This window comes from Lepidochelys olivacea (assembly GCF_965140295.1).
Source record: "Lepidochelys olivacea isolate rLepOli2 genome assembly, chromosome: 13".
Lineage (NCBI taxonomy): Eukaryota > Metazoa > Chordata > Testudines > Cheloniidae > Lepidochelys > Lepidochelys olivacea.
The window spans coordinates 4,029,907-4,048,317 of NC_140423.1; the positions used below are offsets into that span (position 1 = coordinate 4,029,907).

An 18,411-nucleotide genomic window follows, 5' to 3' on the forward strand; every position below is an offset into this window, starting at 1 on the left:
GGCAATGCCCTGATTTTGGGCAGAGAGATGCCTGGCAGGTAGATGGGGAAATTGAAAAGGAATGAGAGAACCCATCAGCACCTGAATGTATGCATGTACATTTACTTTTAATAGGTTTTTAAGCTAATGCTCAGGAAAGGTACAGGGTCGATATCCCTGAAGACTGAAATCCTTTTAATTTGTCCACAAAACAGAGCAGGAGCAGCAACAGTGCAAATTATCCATATAATCCCGGCAATATGTTTCACCCCTGACCTGGTGAGGCCCTTCTAGGAGTGAGAGTGTATTTCCTTCTACATGCCCATTCAGCTCTTGGCCTCTTTGCTGTGACTGCTAGCAATTGAGCTAAATGAGAAAGTGGGGTTTGGATCAGACCACAAATTAATTTCATGTTAGTCACCAAACAGTCGTCAGCACTACTGAACTGCAACTCAGCAGACAACCATCATGCTACATGATACACTGTTCAAGGGAGCTGGGAGGAAGTATCCAAGGAGTCTGCTGGTGTGGGATGACAGACCCCTTGTCTTCAAGTGCAGATGGTTTTAAATGTCCTTGCAGAACCCCCATTCAATAAACTGTATTGTGCTTATTGTATCCTCTGAAGGATGATGGGCTGGGTTGACTGCTGGGGTTCAAACCTGTGGTTCTGTGTATTTTAAGATGAAGCTTAGACCAGTAAACTGTCCTCCTGAATTTTTACTAATATGTGTACACACACACACACACGTGTACACACACACACATCCTTCTTCAGCACAAGACCAAGTTAAGGAAGGGATAGCAGTTCCTCTTGCCTGTGTGAATTATAAGGCTTTCAGGTCATTGAATTTTGGGCTGGAGGAACTGAGCAAATCAGAAATTAGGTTAGGACTAAACCATTGAAAAAATTATGGCACCAAGATGAATATTAGCTCACAAGCTATCATCTACACATGTTGTAAAATGTAATTAAGAGTTAAATCAGCAGGTATTCACATTTTCTTGGAGCCTGTCCGGGAATTTAGAAGCCGCAGGGCCAGATTTCATAGAATAATAGAAATTAAAGTTGGAAAAGGACCTGCTAGGTCAGTGGTTCTTAAAGCCGGTTCGCCGCTTGTTCAGGGAAAGCCCCTGGCAGGCCAGGCCAGTTTGTTTACCTGCTGCGTCCACAGGTTCGCCGATAGCGGCTCCCACTGGCTGTGGTTCGCCGCTCCAGGCCAATGGGGGCTGTGGGAAGGGCAGCCCGCACGTCCCTCAGCCCGCGCCGCTTTCTGCAGCCCCCATTGGTCTGGAGCGGCGAACTGTGGCCAGTGGGACCTGCGATTGGCCGAACCTGCGGACGCTGCAGGTAAACAAAGCGGCCCGGCCCGCCAGGGGCTTTCCCTGAACAAGTGGCGGACCGGCTTTGAGAACCACTGTGCTAGGTTACATCTAGTCCATCCCAAAAGATCCAGTGCAGGATTGTTCCTTGCAATATGGACATTAGGGTAAAATCAAACGCTATTTATATAACAGTTCTCTGTGGAGTGGATGGAACAAAATACAAAATTGACTGAAATCTTCAAATGCTAATGTGTGTTTGTCTGAAGCTTGTGCATCGAGGAGTAAACAACAGCCGGAGCACTCAATGCTGGTGGAGCTACAGCGCAGCTGGCTCTAGATTATTGCACAGAGAATAACCTCAGGCCTTAGTTTCAATCCAGGGAATCAAGACAAGAGATTTCGATAGAATCCAGTGAATTCGGAGCGAAGTACAGATGTGATTGATTGATTTTGTGATTATTTGCTTCGATTTCTGTAACTGTTCGTTATCTCCTTCACAGAGAAGAGTACAGAGAAGGAACTGACCAACTCCATCTTTGATATTGAAGATTTGGTTAAAAATGGAAACAAGCACAGGTAAAGTTCCTCAGTGTCCTTGTTCTGGGGAATGCATTTGTATGAACTTGACACACCTAAAAGTTCCAGATGAGCAGCAATGACCAGAGTTGAGTAGTTACATGTTGTTGTGCAAACAATTCTCAAGAAATCCATCTCTGCGATGAGGCCTTAGTACCTCTTCCTCGAGCTGATGGTGTATTTGAGTCCTGATCTGCTGCACAGACAAAATACTGATCACAGTCAGGCATACCTGAGGAGGAACTGCTGATTATGCAGGTGATGTGGTGGTTTTATGAGGTGGATGAGACCACAAAATCTCTTACCACTAGAGATTTAATGATCTAATCCAGCATTGAATCCTGGTCTCCAGGGGAGAAAGATTAGTGCATTAATCACCAAGTCACCTCATTTTTCTCCTGTTTGGTATCTTGATCTGTGTTTTGGTGGACTGCGCAGTTAGGTATTAAGTCTGGCGTTGCTTTTTACTGAAGTATAAATAAGAAGGGCCCACATGGATAAAGCGAGGCATCTTTTTTCACTATGAGGGTGGTGAAACACTGGAATGCGTTACCTAGGGAGGTGGTAGAATCTCCTTCCTTAGAGGTTTTTAAGGTCAGGCTTGACAAAGCCCTGGCTGGGATGATTTAACTGGGAATTGGTCCTGCTTCGAGCAGGGGGTTGGACTAGATGACCTTCTGGGGTCCCTTCCAACCCTGATATTCTATGATTCTATGATCTGCCTTAAGGTCTAATGTTCCAGTCAATTAAAAAGCTGATTAGAAACCTTTGAGAGCCTGAAACATAATAAATGAAACCAGAGTGCACTTTAGTATTTCTGTGGATATTGTTTTATAGTTCATACTTTTTTTTTTTAAACAGAGTTTGTCCTTATTATCTATCTCGGAGCCTGAAGCAGCAAGCAGATATTATTTTTATGCCTTACAACTATTTACTAGACTCAAAGGTAACATTTTTATTTTTAAATTCATTTTTATTGATTTTATTGATTTTTTTTTTTGTCAGATTCTAGTGGATATGCCAGAAAGAATGTGCATAGCAAGCAAACTCCTGAGGTGGTTCACTTCAAAACTAGCTAACCTAAATCTCCATTGCTGCTGATTAAGCCCATTATTTCTTGTCCTATCTTCAGTGGACACTGAGAACAATTTATCCCCATCCTCTTTGTAAGGGCCCTTACCATATTTGGAGACTATCATCAGGTCCACCTCAGTCATCTTTTCTCACAACTAAACATTCCCAGTTTTTTTAACCTTCCTCACAGGTCAGATTTTCTAAAGCTTTTATCATTTTTCTAGCATTCCTCTAGACTCTCTCTAGTTTTTCCGCATCTTTCCTAAGGATAGATGTCCAGAACAGGACACAGTACTCCAGTTGAGGCCTCACCAGTGCTAAATAGAGCAGGCTGGTCTTTCGGCTGTCACAGAATATGAAAGTGAGTTAAAGATGAAGAGGATATTAGGAAATGAATTGATTGAACTTTATAATTGTACTGCACATAATACTGTGGGTGTGTCCTCTTTTTGCAAGGATGACAAACAAATATATGTAGAAAATACTAATGACAAAAAGAGAAATTGGAATGAGTTATAATATGTTAATGCATCCCTTAAGGTATTAGTGTTATCTTCTTTCTTATGCATGTGAGTGCCTCTCAGTTTCACCTTTTGGGTCCCAATCCCACTCCTTCACAAGACAGACTGCTATTATTCATAAGATGGACCCATGATGTTATCTAACTTTCAGCACAGGTATATGGCCTTGTTCTTACCTCTAGAGGACACATTGACTATCTCCATTTCAAGGGACTATGTTGCAGTGTAAGCAGCCAAAACTGTTTTGCTTGCCACATTCCATAGTGAATTATGTCCCGTCCAAACTCTCTCATGGTCCAGTTCACCAAGCTGTGTCTGAAGGCAGTGTTGCTATCTCACCCGTGTCCCCTTTGTTTTTGCTTTTAGAGCCGGAGAGCACACAACTTAGATCTGAAAGGGACTGTGGTAATACTCGATGAAGCTCACAATGTGGTAAATTATATCTGATTTTTTTCCCCCACCATTTCCCCTTCTTCACCCAAACACAAAATCTGGCCCTTGTAGGGTTACATGTAACAAGGTGAAAGCTACAGTAAAAGAAATTATTTCAGCTGCTAGTATGATCAGTTTAGAAAGGTGGTTATTAAGTATACATTTGCGACTCCGTCTATGTTGAAGTGGGTTTGTGTTCTGCATGAATCTTAGCATTAGCTAAACCGATGTCTGTAGCAGTACACCTTCCACTCTCCATCTATAGTTGTGTGATCAATTAGGAAGCCAGGATTCTGATATTGCTCCCAGTCTTCTTCTGTCAGGGGCTTCGCATTTCTGGTAGTGATTTTATCCCCAATTTCTGAGATCAAGGAATTAAATAGATATGATACAATCAGTGCAGCTTCTTGCATTGTGTCCTTCGCTGAGGGTGTGTTGGATATAGAGCAAAGAGAACACGTATTGCAGCAGTGATGCTCAGACAGAGGCTTGCGTGGCTCTTTAATGTGTCTCCTGCGGCTTTTTGCAGCACATGATATTAAAACTGTGTGATTTGATTATTAACCAATCAGGATGCCTTTACTATGTTGTTAACCAATTGTGGTTGAGAAAATAATACTTGATCGGTCATTTTGCTGTGAGAATTATATATACTCAGTATGTCCCCTGTCCTGCTGTTTATATATAGTACTATAGTAAATGAAACAATGAAGTCACACTACTATGGCTCTTTTGGGTAATGTTGATTTGGCTCCTGAAGCACTGAGGACTGAATATCCTAGCATTACAGGTAAAACTTTTACATAATGAAGAAGTAGGATGAATTATTCAAACCAGTGATTAAGCCCAGTGAGCACCCAGACCTACTCAGCAGTTTGTACTCAGTGCTAGATCTTGGAAACCTATCTGAAAGACCTACATTTACAGTACAGCAGAGCCCCCGAGTAACACTGTGCTTGGCAGAACTGTTTATTTACTGTTCTAGTGGAAGAGTTTCTTGCACAGCCTTATCGCTTCTGAGTCAGGCTTTCCTGAAGCAATCCTGGCAGATCTTTGGATCAGCTGGCACCAGGGATTTAACCCCTTTTCTGCTGGAAAGTGCAAGTAATCAGTTTCCTATGGAATGTTGTTCAAATGACTTCAGAATCAGGAAATTGCTAGGTACTTCATTTGGCAAACAGCCCTGGAGCACCTGTCTTGTTTCTTGTATAATTGGTGATTAGAAGTGAAGAAGTGATGATTAGTGAAGAAATTGACCAGTTCTTGCCATAGTAGTCTGGTCCAGTTCTGGTTTTTCAGGTGTTTGTGTTGCACTTGGGAGAGATGTGGAATTTTATTTGCTTACTGAATAACTAAGCAGATTTGATCATTCTGGTTCTTATTTTCAAAAGTGCACAGAATTTCTGTGATTGCACACTCAGGTATTGCTGCTGCACTTAGATATTTAGTTATGTGCCTAACTAGTACATCTGCCTAAACTAGTCACTTTGACACACAGCTGCAGTAGCTGCACATGCAAATTGGGTGGACAAAAAGCAAACATTTTGGAAATAAAGATTCTAGGTTCAGAAAGGTTCAGCTTCTATGGAATGTGAGCTCCATGATGAAAGTATTGAGTCTCTGCTGGCAGTGAGTACTCCTACCTTGTAGATGGAACCTGGAAAAGCAGACTCTGATGTAGTTTCATGTACTTTATTACAAACAGACAACTAGAGAGCCCCCCCACCCCCAGTTACCACACCCCATTGTATTAGTTCTGCTCTGACATGGGCTATCTCACCTTTAAATGCTGGATAGCACGTGAGTGTCTCAGCAATGATAGAAAATCATATTTATTTCACAGGCATATTTGTTGAGTTGTTTTTTTAAGAACAAAGAAACAGCTGGTGGTCTCTTTGAGTAGGAATTCTGTAAAGGGAAGATTGGATTCCTGCCAGGGCACCCTCCTCCTATCAAGAAGATACCAGAAGGTGTTGCATTACAAGATCATATCCCTAACTGGCTCAAACACTAGTTCAGTGCTTGGATAATGAAATACAAAGGAACTCTTAAAATGTGTCTCCTGATTTGCCAGATTACACCACTTTGAATTTCTCTCTGGCAGTGGCAAGTTTTATTTTCTAGAGTGCCTGTTCTTGCTGTTGTCTATTTTGCTGTAAAATGGCTGCTAGAAGTAGAGGATGTTTGGCCTGAGGTAAGTATAGAAATTATTTTTAGTGTTGGAATATTAATCCAACAGTGCCTTAATCAAAACAGTCCTTTCCATTAAAAAGTGAACCCGGTTCCCACAGAGCTTTTCCTTGTCACAGCACGTTATAAGTCTTAGGGCTTGTCTACACATGGAAATTGACTGAAATAGCTAGTCTGGAATAAGCTGTTTTGCTCACCCTGTAGACAGTCTTTGCAGAGGCTTTGGGCAGTGGTGCCCCTCAATCCCTCTTATTCTTTTCCTGTTGAACATAATAATCAAATCTCCTGTGGGCTGTAATACTTTGGTCTAATTTTGGTTGATGGGTTTAGTGTACAGGTAGTGTTGGTGACTTTTGCTATACAGGAGATCAGACTAGATGATCTGGTGGTCCCTTCTGGCCTTAAATTCTATGACTGTATTCTGGAATAAAAGTGACTTTTATTCCAAAATAGCACATCCATGTGGGGAGCTATTCCAGTATAGCTATTGTGTAATAGCTTATTCTGCATCTCAGTTTCCCCATGTAAGGAAGTCCTTACTATTTCTCACAGCTGGGAGGAAGGTCAATACTATCATCATTTTATGGATGAGGAAACTGGGGCAGAGAGGGCTGTGACTTGGCCAAGGCTACAGAGAAGTACTGTCAAAACTAAGATCTGAATACTTCCCAATTCTACCCATTAGACCACATCTCTTATGTAAGGGTATTCATTTCCCTTCTCCATAGTTGATAGTTATTTTCTTTATTTGTGTGTGTGTGTGTGTTGTTTAAATCTAAGATGGCATGTATGTATGTTGTATTTTATCCCTCTACCTTCATTCATTACTTGCCATCTTGAGTTCAGGGGACTGCATCTTCATATACGTGTTGGTCTAGTGGTATGATTCTTTCTTGTGTGAGAGGTCCCAAGTTCAAATCCAGAAGAAGTCCTGCAAAGGACAGGAATGGTTTGGTTCCTGTAAAATTTTGTGGAAGGAAATATTTGTGGTGTGGAAGGACAAGCGCATACACCACAGAGTATGAGAGAGGCTGAGGAGTTATTGGACATCCAGATTCAGGAAGCATTGCCACCCAAGATTCAAGAAAGAAAGAAATTGGTCACCAAAGCAGATTGGGAACCAGAGAGGAGAGTTGGCAGTTTGTAACGATCAGAGGCAAGAAGTTCAGGTGCATTCTACATGGCTGGAGGCAGGAGAGGAGGGGCAGGCCATGAACACCAGACAGAATCAGTCCAGGAGGAATTCTACATAAGTAGAAGAATCTAATAATAATCATGTTCTCAGCATAGAAACTGAGGATATAGTCTGTGAAGATGCAGCTGGTCAAATGAAACAAAGAGCTGGACAGGACATACCTGTAAGGTTGGCTACTCAGCCCAACCCACAAAACAATCAAATGTACCCACAAAGAGATTTCCAACCAACTAAGGAAGACAGAAAATCCCCTTTGGGGATTCTGTACTAAGAAGAAGAAGAACATCCTTTCTAAAGGAGCAGGCAGAAAACAGGATTGTGTGCGGTCTTCCTGGAGCAAAGACACCAGATGTGACTTGAAGGCTGGATAGACTTCTGAACTCAGCAGGCAGAGATCCACTGGTAATGATGAGTAAGGCATCAATGATGCTGTTTCCCAGGATACCTCACAGATCATAGATGACTTTAGAGAACTCGGAAGGGTACTGAAGGAGAGGAATGCTCTAGTGATCTACTCTGAAATCCTTCCTTTGCCATGAGCAAGGGAAGGCAGAAGACTTTAGAAGTAAACCGCTAGCTAGGTAAATGGCAGAAGGCAGCAGGATTAGGTTTCGTGAAACATTGGTCCACCTTCTGTAGGGGCGAGGGGACTGTCCACTTTGCATGGCCTCTATCTCAGTAGAATGGGAACCACTCTTCTAGGGTACAGGCTGGCTAGACTTGACAGGGAGGGCATTAAACTAGCAACAAACGGGATGGTGAAAAGAGAGAAGTAGTAAGCACTCAGTTACAACAAACCATGATGTTCAGAACAAAATTAATCAAGGTACCAAGACATGTGAAGCGAAGAAATTCTTTAGTTGTCTATACACCAATGTTAGGAACCTGTGTAGTAAACAAGAGGAATTGGAATTGATTATTTATGAGCATAAATTCAACTTAGCAGGTACTACTGGAACTGGGTGGGATGGTTTGCATTATTGGAATGCTAAGTCAGTGGTTTTACCCTATTTAAAAGGTTCAAGTGGGCAAAAGGGGAGGAGTAGTGGCAGGCTGTCAGAAGTGGCATTACCTGTTTCTGAGTCTCTGACAAGTCAGAAGCAAATTATCTTGAATGCTTATGGGTCAGTGTCCTAACAGATACAGCACAAGATGGGGTACTAATTAGGGATGTAAATGTTGTTTAAAAAGTTAACCATTTAAACTATTAAAATTACATTGTTTAACCGATTAAAGGAAGAGGGGCTGGGGCCGCTCCGGCCGGCCCAACCAGGCCCGTGGCTGGGAGTTAATGGTTAGGGTGGATTAACGGTAGGACTAATGCTTACCAGTTAACCATTTAATATTTTACATCCCTAGTACTAATTGGGGTCTGCTAGAGACCACCAAATCACCCTAAGGAACAGGATGACCGTATCCTCAAGTGCCTAACTATAATGCGTAGGAAAAAAATTGCATTATCATGGAGGACTTCAATCTGAATGACACATGCTGGAGTGCTTGTGCCACCAGTACTAAAAAGTCCTCAGAATTTGTAAATATTTTAATGACAATTTGCTAACTCAAAACGTGTTGCATCCCACATAGGGGAATTCAGTATTAGACCTCATCTTGACAAACAGAGAGGAATTGTATTTAGGAGTTTTAAAGGAGCTGACTGCGGAGCTCTGTTGGATCATTAATATTGATTTTCAATAACTCTTGGATCACTGGGGAAGTTCCAGAAGACTGGAAGAAAACGAATGTGCTAATATTTAGAAAGAGTGAAAATGGTGACCGGGTAATTATAGGCCTGTTATCAGGTCTCAGGCAAAGCAATGGAAAGGCTGATACGGCACTCAATAAAGAAGGGTAATATAATTAATGCCAATCAGCATGAGTCTATGGAAAATAGCTCTTGTCAAACTAACTTGGTACCTTTCTTTGATGAGATTACAAATTGGTAATAGAAATGATGTAATATATTTAGACTTCTGTAAAGCATTTGACTTGGTAACACAGAAAATTTTGATTAAGAAATTAATTATACAAAATCAAATAGCACACATTAAATGGATTAAAAACCAGCTGACAGGTCCAAAAATGTAGTTGTAAATAGGGAATCATCATCAAGCATGTGGATTTCTAGTGGGGTCCTGCAGGGATTCATTCTTGGACCTCTGCTATTTCATATTTTTATCAATGACCTGGAAAAAAAACATAAAATCGTCACTGATAAAGTTTGCAGATGAGACACAGTTTGGGGGAATTGTAAATAATGAAGAGGACAGGTCCCTAATATGGAGTGATCCAGATCATTTGGTAAGCTGGGTGCAAGCAAATAGTATTTGTTGTAATATGGCCATTGCAAAGTGATACGTCTAGGAACAAAAAATGTAGGCCATAATTTCATGTTTGAGGAGTCTATCCTGGGAAGCAGTGACTCTGAAGAGTGAAGGATGTTGAAAAATTGGAGAGAGTTCAGAGAAGAGCCGCAAGAATGATTAAAGGGTTGGAAAATATGCCATATAATGAGACTCAGGGAGTTTAATCTATTTAGTTGTTAAAGAGAAGAATAAGGTTACCTATAAGTGCATGTGTTGAATGGAAATTTGATAATAGAAGGTTCTTCAATCTGGCAGACAAAGTTATAACACGATCCAGTGGTTGGAAGTTGCAGCTAGACAAATATAGGCCTTGTCTACGCTACCGCAGTAAGTCAACATGATTTACACTACTTCAGTCACGTAAATAACATAACTGATGTCAGCGTAGCTTAGGTCGACTTACCGTGGTGCCTACTCTGAACTGTGTCGACGGGAGACGCTCTCCCACCAACTTAACATATTCTTCTCGCGGAGCTGGAGTACTGGAATCAATGGGAGAGCGCTCTGCCATCAACTTAGCGGATCTTCAGCAGAGCCGCTGAATCAACACAGATGCATCGATTGCAACAACTCCTATCTATCGGTAAGTGTAGACATGGCCTAGGACTGGAAATAAGTAGCAATTTTTAACGGTGAGGATAATTAACCACTGGAACAATTTACCAGGGGTTGTGGTGGATTCTTTGTCACTGGAAACTTAAATCTAGACTGGATGTGTTTCTAAATGATCTGCTCTATTTCAAATGAGAATTAATTCAGGGAAGTCCTATGGTCTCTGTTGTATATGAGGTTGGACTAGATGATCATATTGGTTCCTTCTGGCCTTACAATCTTTGAAGTGCCCAGCACATGCAGGGCAGTACTAGAATCCAAATAACAATAAATTCTGTATTTTCTTGGAATTTCAGGAGAAATTGTGTGAAGAGTCATCTTCTTTTGACTTGACTCCCTACGACTTGGCTTCGGCCATGGATGCTATAAATGTGGTACTGGAAGAACAAGCCAAAGTAGTTCAACAAAATGAAATCCATGCTGAATTCAATATGGAGTTTGCCAGCTCAGGTGTGTTGATAGCTGGGGACTAATGGTTTGCAAGAGATGTGGGGGGGGGGGGGTGGCAGTGTCAACAAATTTGGAAAATAACTGTTTCCCTTAGTCAGTCCCTGGAAGGTCAAATGTGGGTGGTGGATAGATGAACTTTCTTCTTGGCCAACATTGTTGCTGTTCTTCTAACCTATGGTAACCAAGCACATCAAGGTTTAGCCAAACCTTTTAACATGAGATAAGGAATCAAGAGGAGAAAAGTAAATAGAATACAAAAGATGTAGTTGTATGAACACTTGAGTCTAGCCTTCAAAAACTGTAATATCCAGAAAGGCAGTCGGCAACAATAGTCTCACTTGGAGAAATGAAAAATGCAAGTTGAAAAATTAATGTGAGAAAGTTGGGATTAAGTTAAGAAACAGTTGCCTCAAATGCTGCACACTTCATCTAATCCCTGTGCAATTAGGAGTGAATTGTTTTTCCCTCTCAAACAGGGCTGAGCATGGAGCTTGAAGATATAGCAAAGATAAAGAGTAAGTACCATTTCTTCTGTTTTGAATTATCTCAACAAAATTGCTATTGATACAATAGGAAAAAAAAGGTGCTCTGGGAAATGATTGTAAATCAACCTCTTTCCATGGCACCCTTTGACAGCTGTCAGGCACATAGTTGAAATCTTCATAGGGAAGGGTCTTCTGTTTGTTTTAGAGAGAAATTTTGTCAAGTGTTCTGGTCCTTTGAGCATTCAGCCTTTTTCAGTATAGCTGAGAGGTTTGTATAGCTGGGAGAAGAATGCCTCCTACAGCTAGTTATTTTCACCATTACAAGGACTTTCCAAATTTTTTAGTCCATCTCTCTTTTGGTGGTGCATTGGTTGTATCACTCCGCTGCAACGACAATTCTGCCAGCCAACAGCTGAATTAGTACTAAAGAGTTTGACCTTAAGTAACGTTTTTCATCCCACCAAAAAACAATACATGTTGGAATAGAAAAGAGCTTTGCTGGCAATAACAGAGCAGCTTTTTGAAAATTGATCCAATAGCACCTTGATTCTGGGAACACTTCCACAATGTTTGAGGGCAAATGGTTAATTTGCAACCCCTGCAACAATGATCTCTCTTCTGATTGTTCATGTTGCCTGGGCAGTGCAAGGTGAGTTTGAGATCTGTAATCCTGGGTTATGGCATTAGGAAGTACAATGGAAATTTTGATAATGTTTTTAAACTCAGCAGGCCAGAAAACTTCAGGGTCCCATACATTACCAAAGTGACTCCAAGGCTTTGTTAAATGGGGGATTTTGAACATTCTTGTTGCCAGTAAATATTTTCAGATGCTTAGTTCCACAGTTCCGTCCTACAGCTTCAAATTAATCACAGAAATTACGCAGCATGGGCTAGACAATATTTCAGCTGTTTGGATGAACTGTTCATATTGCTAGCTTTGCCTGTTTGTGGGGCTCTCACTTAATCAGAATACTTCCTTCTAGTAAGCGAGCAGGAGATCAGCAACAGTAGTTCAGAGTGTCATAGAATAAAGTGGCATGTAAAATCTCAGTTTACTGTGTAATTGGATGTCCTCAGTATAAAGTTCACTGTTATGAACAGGCAATATGGGTCAGTGGATAGAACGCTGGAGTGAGACTCCAGAGAGACATGAGTTCTATTCCTGGCTCTGCCACTGGCCTGCGGGGTGACCTTCAGCAAGTTATTTAATCTCCATGTGCCTCAGTTTCCCCATCTGTAAAATGTGGATACTGACCTCCTTTGTAAAGTGCTTTGAGATTTACTAATAAAAGGTGCTATCGAAGAGCTAGGTATTATTATGCCTTGTTTCTCTTACCTGTTAACTATTGATGCTCCCATGGTCACATAACCCTCATCTTCTAGGTTCAGCTATACAAATATGGTGACCTGCCACTGAATTAAAGAGGTCCTTAGTGAGAGAAATTTGCGAAGGTGTCAGACTGAGTGAAAGATTGTGTATTTATTAAAATCTCACGTAGTAGCCAGTTCTCTTAGGTCTGAGAATCCCTTGTAAATGCAAGGAAATAGGCAAACATACATATATTTTACTTTCCTACATAAATTATATCTCACAGGGATGTTGTGAGGCTTAATAAATGCTTGCTAAGGGCTTTTGGATGATAGGTGCTCTATAAATATAAATGTTTAGAGGTTTTAAAAATTAAACATTTGAAATAACTTAAAATTTATATTTCAGCAGTTTTTAAAATATTAGGTTGGGTTACAGAAACAAGATAATAGCTAGGTTTAGGGGGAGTAACTAGGTGACTATCTTTGTAACAAAGGCCATTCGAAAGAGCTCATTTAGATGAGTTCCGAATTTTTCATTTACTGAAAATTGAACTGTTTTCTCCTTTGATTGCCTTAAAGGAATTCTTCTTCAACTCGAAAATGCTATTGATGCTGTGCAGCTGCCAGCTAATGGAAATGGAGTCACTAAAGAAGGGAGGTAGGTGCCAATTGGTGCTCTGAGATTGTATTCTCCTCCTCCTTAGAGTGTCTGTATGTTAGGAGAAGAGACTTCTGGCCTAATGAGTCTGTCTCCAATCTGAGTTTCTCCTCCAAAGTTCCATATGAAAGTAACACCATTATCTGAAACAGGAAGCCTCCAGGACAGCAAGTAGCAATACGTGTTTAAAAGGCATATTAGCTGTTAACATTAGTAATATTACCCTAGCTCTGGGATCCAGCTTTTATTATGTAACTGTTGCTCTACACACACAGTATATTCAGTGGGTCCCCATAAAACATTCCCCATTGTACTTGCTTACTTTCATGGTATTTCAGTAATTTATGTTTTTAAACTCTGAAGAGCATTTCAGCCTCAGATTATACTAATTATGAAATCTAACAAATGTGACCCTAAATCAGTTGACCCCATGCCTTTAGGAATAGCGAGTAGTTTGTTTATTATACAATGCTTTGAATACAGTATTATCCTACTGTGATTGGAATTTTACTGTTTAGCCTCTCACTATTTAGTAATAGCAAGGTCCAACCATGTTGTAAGCTGGAGACCACAGCTCCTATAAAAATAATAAGTTAAAGTTTGGAAAGTCTGGCATGGAGCGGGTGGGTGAATAATAGGGTATGTTGAACTGGACAATGGTCTTTATTTGTTTCCGTCAAATGCTGGCTTGTGAGATACTGATTCATATTAAGGTACCAGTGTAACTATGTTCTGGTTGATGTACTTCAGGCTCTACAGAACTGTTTGTAAACCACAGGAAATTATGTGTTGTAATAAGGTGTTCATGAAAAGTAATTGCAAATGATGTGGTGGTGAAAGTCATTAAGCTTTCAAACAAAAATATCCCAGCATTATCTCAGTTAATCTTGTAACAAAGTAGTTACTATTTTTATTTACCCTTATTGCTCATGGAGAAGGGAATACCGTGAACTACAAGGGCAAGGTATTGCTGTTATTAAATAATGTAGGGTTATTTGTAAAGTTTGTCCAATTATATTTTTCTTCTTGAATTGCAGCTACATCTTTGATCTGTTTGCAGAGGCCCAGATCACATTCCAAACCAAAACCTCCCTCCTAGAGTCGCTGGAACAGATTGAACAATTTCTATCAGGCCGTAAGTGTAAGCCTGTCACTGTGGCTACTATATATAGTTCTGTAAGTTACAGATGACGGCAAATGGAAGCTTCCATATTTTGGGGGCATAATGAGAAAGGGAGAATGAGCGCTATTCACCTAATGTTCTTCCTGTATTCCCTTTGCATGGGAGCAACATTAATTGTGCCACAGGCTTGTGAAGAGGCAGTTAAAAGTGAAAAGGCAGCTGTCATAGTTTCAGCAAGCGGAAAACTGACAATTTTCAAATTGTCAATTCTGAAATGCCTGTTTATGTGCATAGTCTGCAGGATCTCTCAAAGTGCTTCACTGATATCACTCAAAAGTGCTTCACTGATATGCTACCATCTTAACTGGGCAATAATACTCAGTGGGAGGTGGTCAGGTGCTTGTCAAGGGGCAGGAAGCCAAGGGAAATGGCATAAAGTTCCCTTTTGAAATATCTTATAAACAGCTAGTATCCATTATTTCCAGAATTCCAGACTCTCAGTTTAGAGAACCTCCATTGAGATTTTGTCATTGATTATTAATGTATGTGAGGGGTATGAAAGCTAATTTACATTAGAGCTTCTCAGTGCAGGATGGAGATGGGACAAAATATTATGAAATCAAGTCATGCTCTCGTTGCACACCAAACTGCTGGCAATGTGCTGGTTTCGTTTCTTTTTTGTTATCCAATGATATTTTTAAGCCACTTTATTCATAATTGTGGTAGTGAGTGAGATGTGGATGTGTCCAGTGCACATTTATGTGTGTGTGCGCGCTCAGGTACGGGTATATATACATATGTACATTTGTCTACATAAAAAGAAGTTAATATACTGTCCTCTCTAGGTACTGGGATATTTACCAACACAGCTGGATTACATAAACTTTCAGACATTATTCAGGTAAATAATTCTGTGCTGCTTCCTCATTATAATTCTAAAAGATTTAAAAGGTAGTGGAGGATGTGGAAAGACACCAAAGCGGTCTTTTTTCTCTTTGAAGTGCATTTGTTTAACTCTTAATGTGCTAGACCCAGGCCAGTTGGGTACAGCAGAGTAGTCCTATTGGGAGATATACTGGCCACTGGATAAGCAGTTTTCTGTTCCCTGACTGAGCAGAGCAGGGGCGGCTCCAGGCTAGGGTGGACACATGACTCCAATTAGCCTGCAAAGAGTCAGTTGAAGCTGTTAGGCAAATGAGAACACCTGGCTCCAATTAACCTGCAAATAGTCTGGTGAGGCTGTTAAGCTAATATGAACACCTGAGTCTAATTAAGGCCCCTCTGATAGTATAAAAGGGCTCACTCCAGTCAGGCCAAAGGGAGCCAGAGGAGAGGAAGTGTGGCTGAGCGGCTGGGTAGTGAAGACACCCTCAAGCCACTGGAAAGGGAGCCCTAAGGTAAGGGTGAAGAAGGAGTTGAGAGAGCAGCGGGAGAGCTTTGGGGAAGTGGCCCAGGGAAATGTAGCAACTCTGGCGGTGAAAGGTTGGCTGCCAACAGCTGCTGCCATTAGGGTCCCTGGGCCAGAACCTGGAGTAGAAGGCGGGCCCGGGTTCCCCCCAACCCGCCACTACAGAAACACCTCCTGGGAGGGGAAGACAGGCCCATCTCAGTACAGGAGGCTAAACTGTTCTGAAACAAGCCCGTAGGGACAACAGAGACTGTGGGTGTTCTCTCACCAACCTCCTTGTTGGCTTATGATGAAAAGGGCTCAGTAGACTGTAGAGAGAGAAGGGCTATGTTGAGGGTTGCAATGAGCCTCTGAGGCTAGCATAAACCACTTGGAAGCGCAGGACCCATGGGGACAAGGTCAGAGCTCTGCCACATTAAACATTGATGGGAGTTGGCATGCTACTGAGGGAAGAATTTCTACCTGACTATAGACTCAAACAGAGCTACTTCCATGTGGCTTGTAGTTTGGTAGTGTGTTTCAGCAGAGATTTCATACCTTTCACTGTAAGCATTAAGGTGTGAGTATAGCTGTTCTGGTTAGTTTTCTCTATTGAGAAATTGCTTCTACTTGTGTAATTCAGTGGGGCATATGGAATATGGGTGAGAATCTACTTAAAAACATCTAAATCGACACACTTCTAAATTTCCTCTGCATACAGAGAATAGTCTCTAAAGGAAACCTCTTTGTGAGTTTCATTTCTCAACTTCCAGGACCAGCTTTTCTTGGCATCTTGTGGACTGAAAGTTCATTTACAGGAAATACAGAATTGATTTGTGGCATTCAGAAGCCAGCTATAAAAGAGTTAAGCAGCTGTGTACTTCTGATATATGACATAGTAGGAAATAAAGGAAAGTAAAAATCCATTGATATTTCTCTGCACTATGATGAGATGGGGAGAGGCAATCTTAAACATTCATATATATATATATATATGTAAACGTCCCTTTTAGAGGTGTCAGATTAAAGTATGGTTCAGTTGTTTCTAACCTCCACCAGGAGGAGCTGGATCTCTGAGTTGTGCAAATAGCATGTTCAGCCAGCAATATTTGATTAGAAGAGAGATTCCCATGAAAGAGTAAGCTGCAGTTGGGGGTGGGGGGGGGGAATGTGGATAATCTTAACTCTGTTCTTTTGATTTATTTATTGAATGTAAGGAACTTTTAAAATAGAACAGCTATACAATGTTTTACAGCTACAGCTCAATAATACATCAAAAGAACATGGTTGAGTACACTGCACTAGCAATCTCCCTCCTGTTGCAGGACTAGAAAATATAAATATGTCTTTGAGGAAGGCAGTAGTTGCAAAGAGCTTAGAGGATACTGTGGATTGGTGAACTGAAATTCATTTCCTAGCTGACCTCTAAATTTGGCCAACGTTCTTGTTCTGAGCTATACAGACAAAGTACACAATGAAGTTTGGAGAGCTGAGAGGTCCAACTGAATAGCATCATAACTGTAATGTTTTAATTTTGGAACGGTTGCTGACATTTCGGATGGCGTCACTTTGTTTCCAGACTTTGATGACTTCACGGCAGTCTCCTCAATTGAGTCACTGTATGTCAAATTTAATTGGAACTTTCCCTGAAAGGTGATAGTGAAATTTGACTGAGCACACTCCCAACTTTTCCTTTTCCTTTTGGATCAAAACAGATTTTTTCCTCTGGCCTTTCATAGAGAGGTGGTGGTAATCCCTATAAAGATTTGTATACGTGTCTTGCTGCTTCGTTCTTGCTTGTTGCTCTATTGTTTAATATATAGAAATCATTGATAAATTCAGTGTAGACATTTGGACATCCAGGTAGAGATTCAAGAAATAAATTCAGATTGATGAGTGACACTTAAACTAAATGAAAAATCGATGAAACCAGTGACCCTGTATAGTCAGTAGTTGGCCTACTCCCACCTTCCACTCCAATGACCCTAAGGGCTGCTGTAGTTGGTTGAGACCCCCCTGACTCCCTCCATTCACTGTAGCTCTATGGACTTTCCTTAGTGGCTAGTAGTCCCGTCCCGTCCCGTCCCCCCTGCACCCCAGCAGTTAACTTTCATTCTTTTTACTCAGAAGGCATGTGCCACACAGACTTTTTCCTGGGAGAAGATGCTGCTTGTAAGCGTAAACTAAATTGTAGGAAGAGCAAAAGGGCCAGAAATACTAGTAAAGACAGGCAGGAGGGGGATAGTATTTCTGGCACTTTTGCTATGTCGGAGGGGAGTAGCATGAGGGACAACAGAAACATTTAACAAATTCTATGAAATTCACTTTATCTGAAAACTGAACTGGATAACTGTATGCACTGCTCTGCATTTTGTAACAGCATAAACCACTCTTCTTATGTGCTTTTTAATTACCAAAGCACCTTAATATGTTAACAGCCTTCTAATTCAAATGGCCTCCCCTGTATTTTCTGTCTGTATATAGTACCAGCAGTTAATTTTTTTTTTTTTTCTAAATCTGGGGAGGACAATATATGTCAGTCTGCAGTCTCCCTTCTTGCCAAAGACTTTATATGCTGTTACTTACTCTCGTCTTTACTGGGAATAATGTTACATTTTGTAGGCTCCAGCATTCCCTATAATTACACCAGATACTGTGCTCTTAAACGTCTTGTTCAGTGACACACACCATCAGGGGCTTGTTCACCTGCACATCTACCAATGTGA

At 41.0% G+C, this 18,411-nt stretch overlaps 1 protein-coding gene across 8 annotated transcripts in view; it reads left to right on the plus strand.

Annotated features, from left to right (window-relative positions):
• Positions 1–18,411, plus strand: part of RTEL1 (regulator of telomere elongation helicase 1) — a 119,868-nt gene that overhangs the window by 9,030 nt on the left and 92,427 nt on the right. For 7 of the 8 annotated variants that reach the window (XM_084645450.1, XM_084645454.1, XM_084645449.1 and 4 more), the window contains exons 7-14: positions 1,806–1,881; positions 2,743–2,827; positions 3,843–3,908; positions 10,568–10,721; positions 11,198–11,236; positions 13,097–13,175; positions 14,213–14,310; positions 15,144–15,199. In XM_084645450.1, the coding sequence (XP_084501576.1) occupies positions 1,806–1,881; positions 2,743–2,827; positions 3,843–3,908; positions 10,568–10,721; positions 11,198–11,236; positions 13,097–13,175; positions 14,213–14,310; positions 15,144–15,199 (653 nt within the window). The remainder of the gene's footprint in view (positions 1–1,805; positions 1,882–2,742; positions 2,828–3,842; positions 3,909–10,567; positions 10,722–11,197; positions 11,237–13,096; positions 13,176–14,212; positions 14,311–15,143; positions 15,200–18,411) is intronic. The other variant, XM_084645455.1, reaches the window with a different exon arrangement.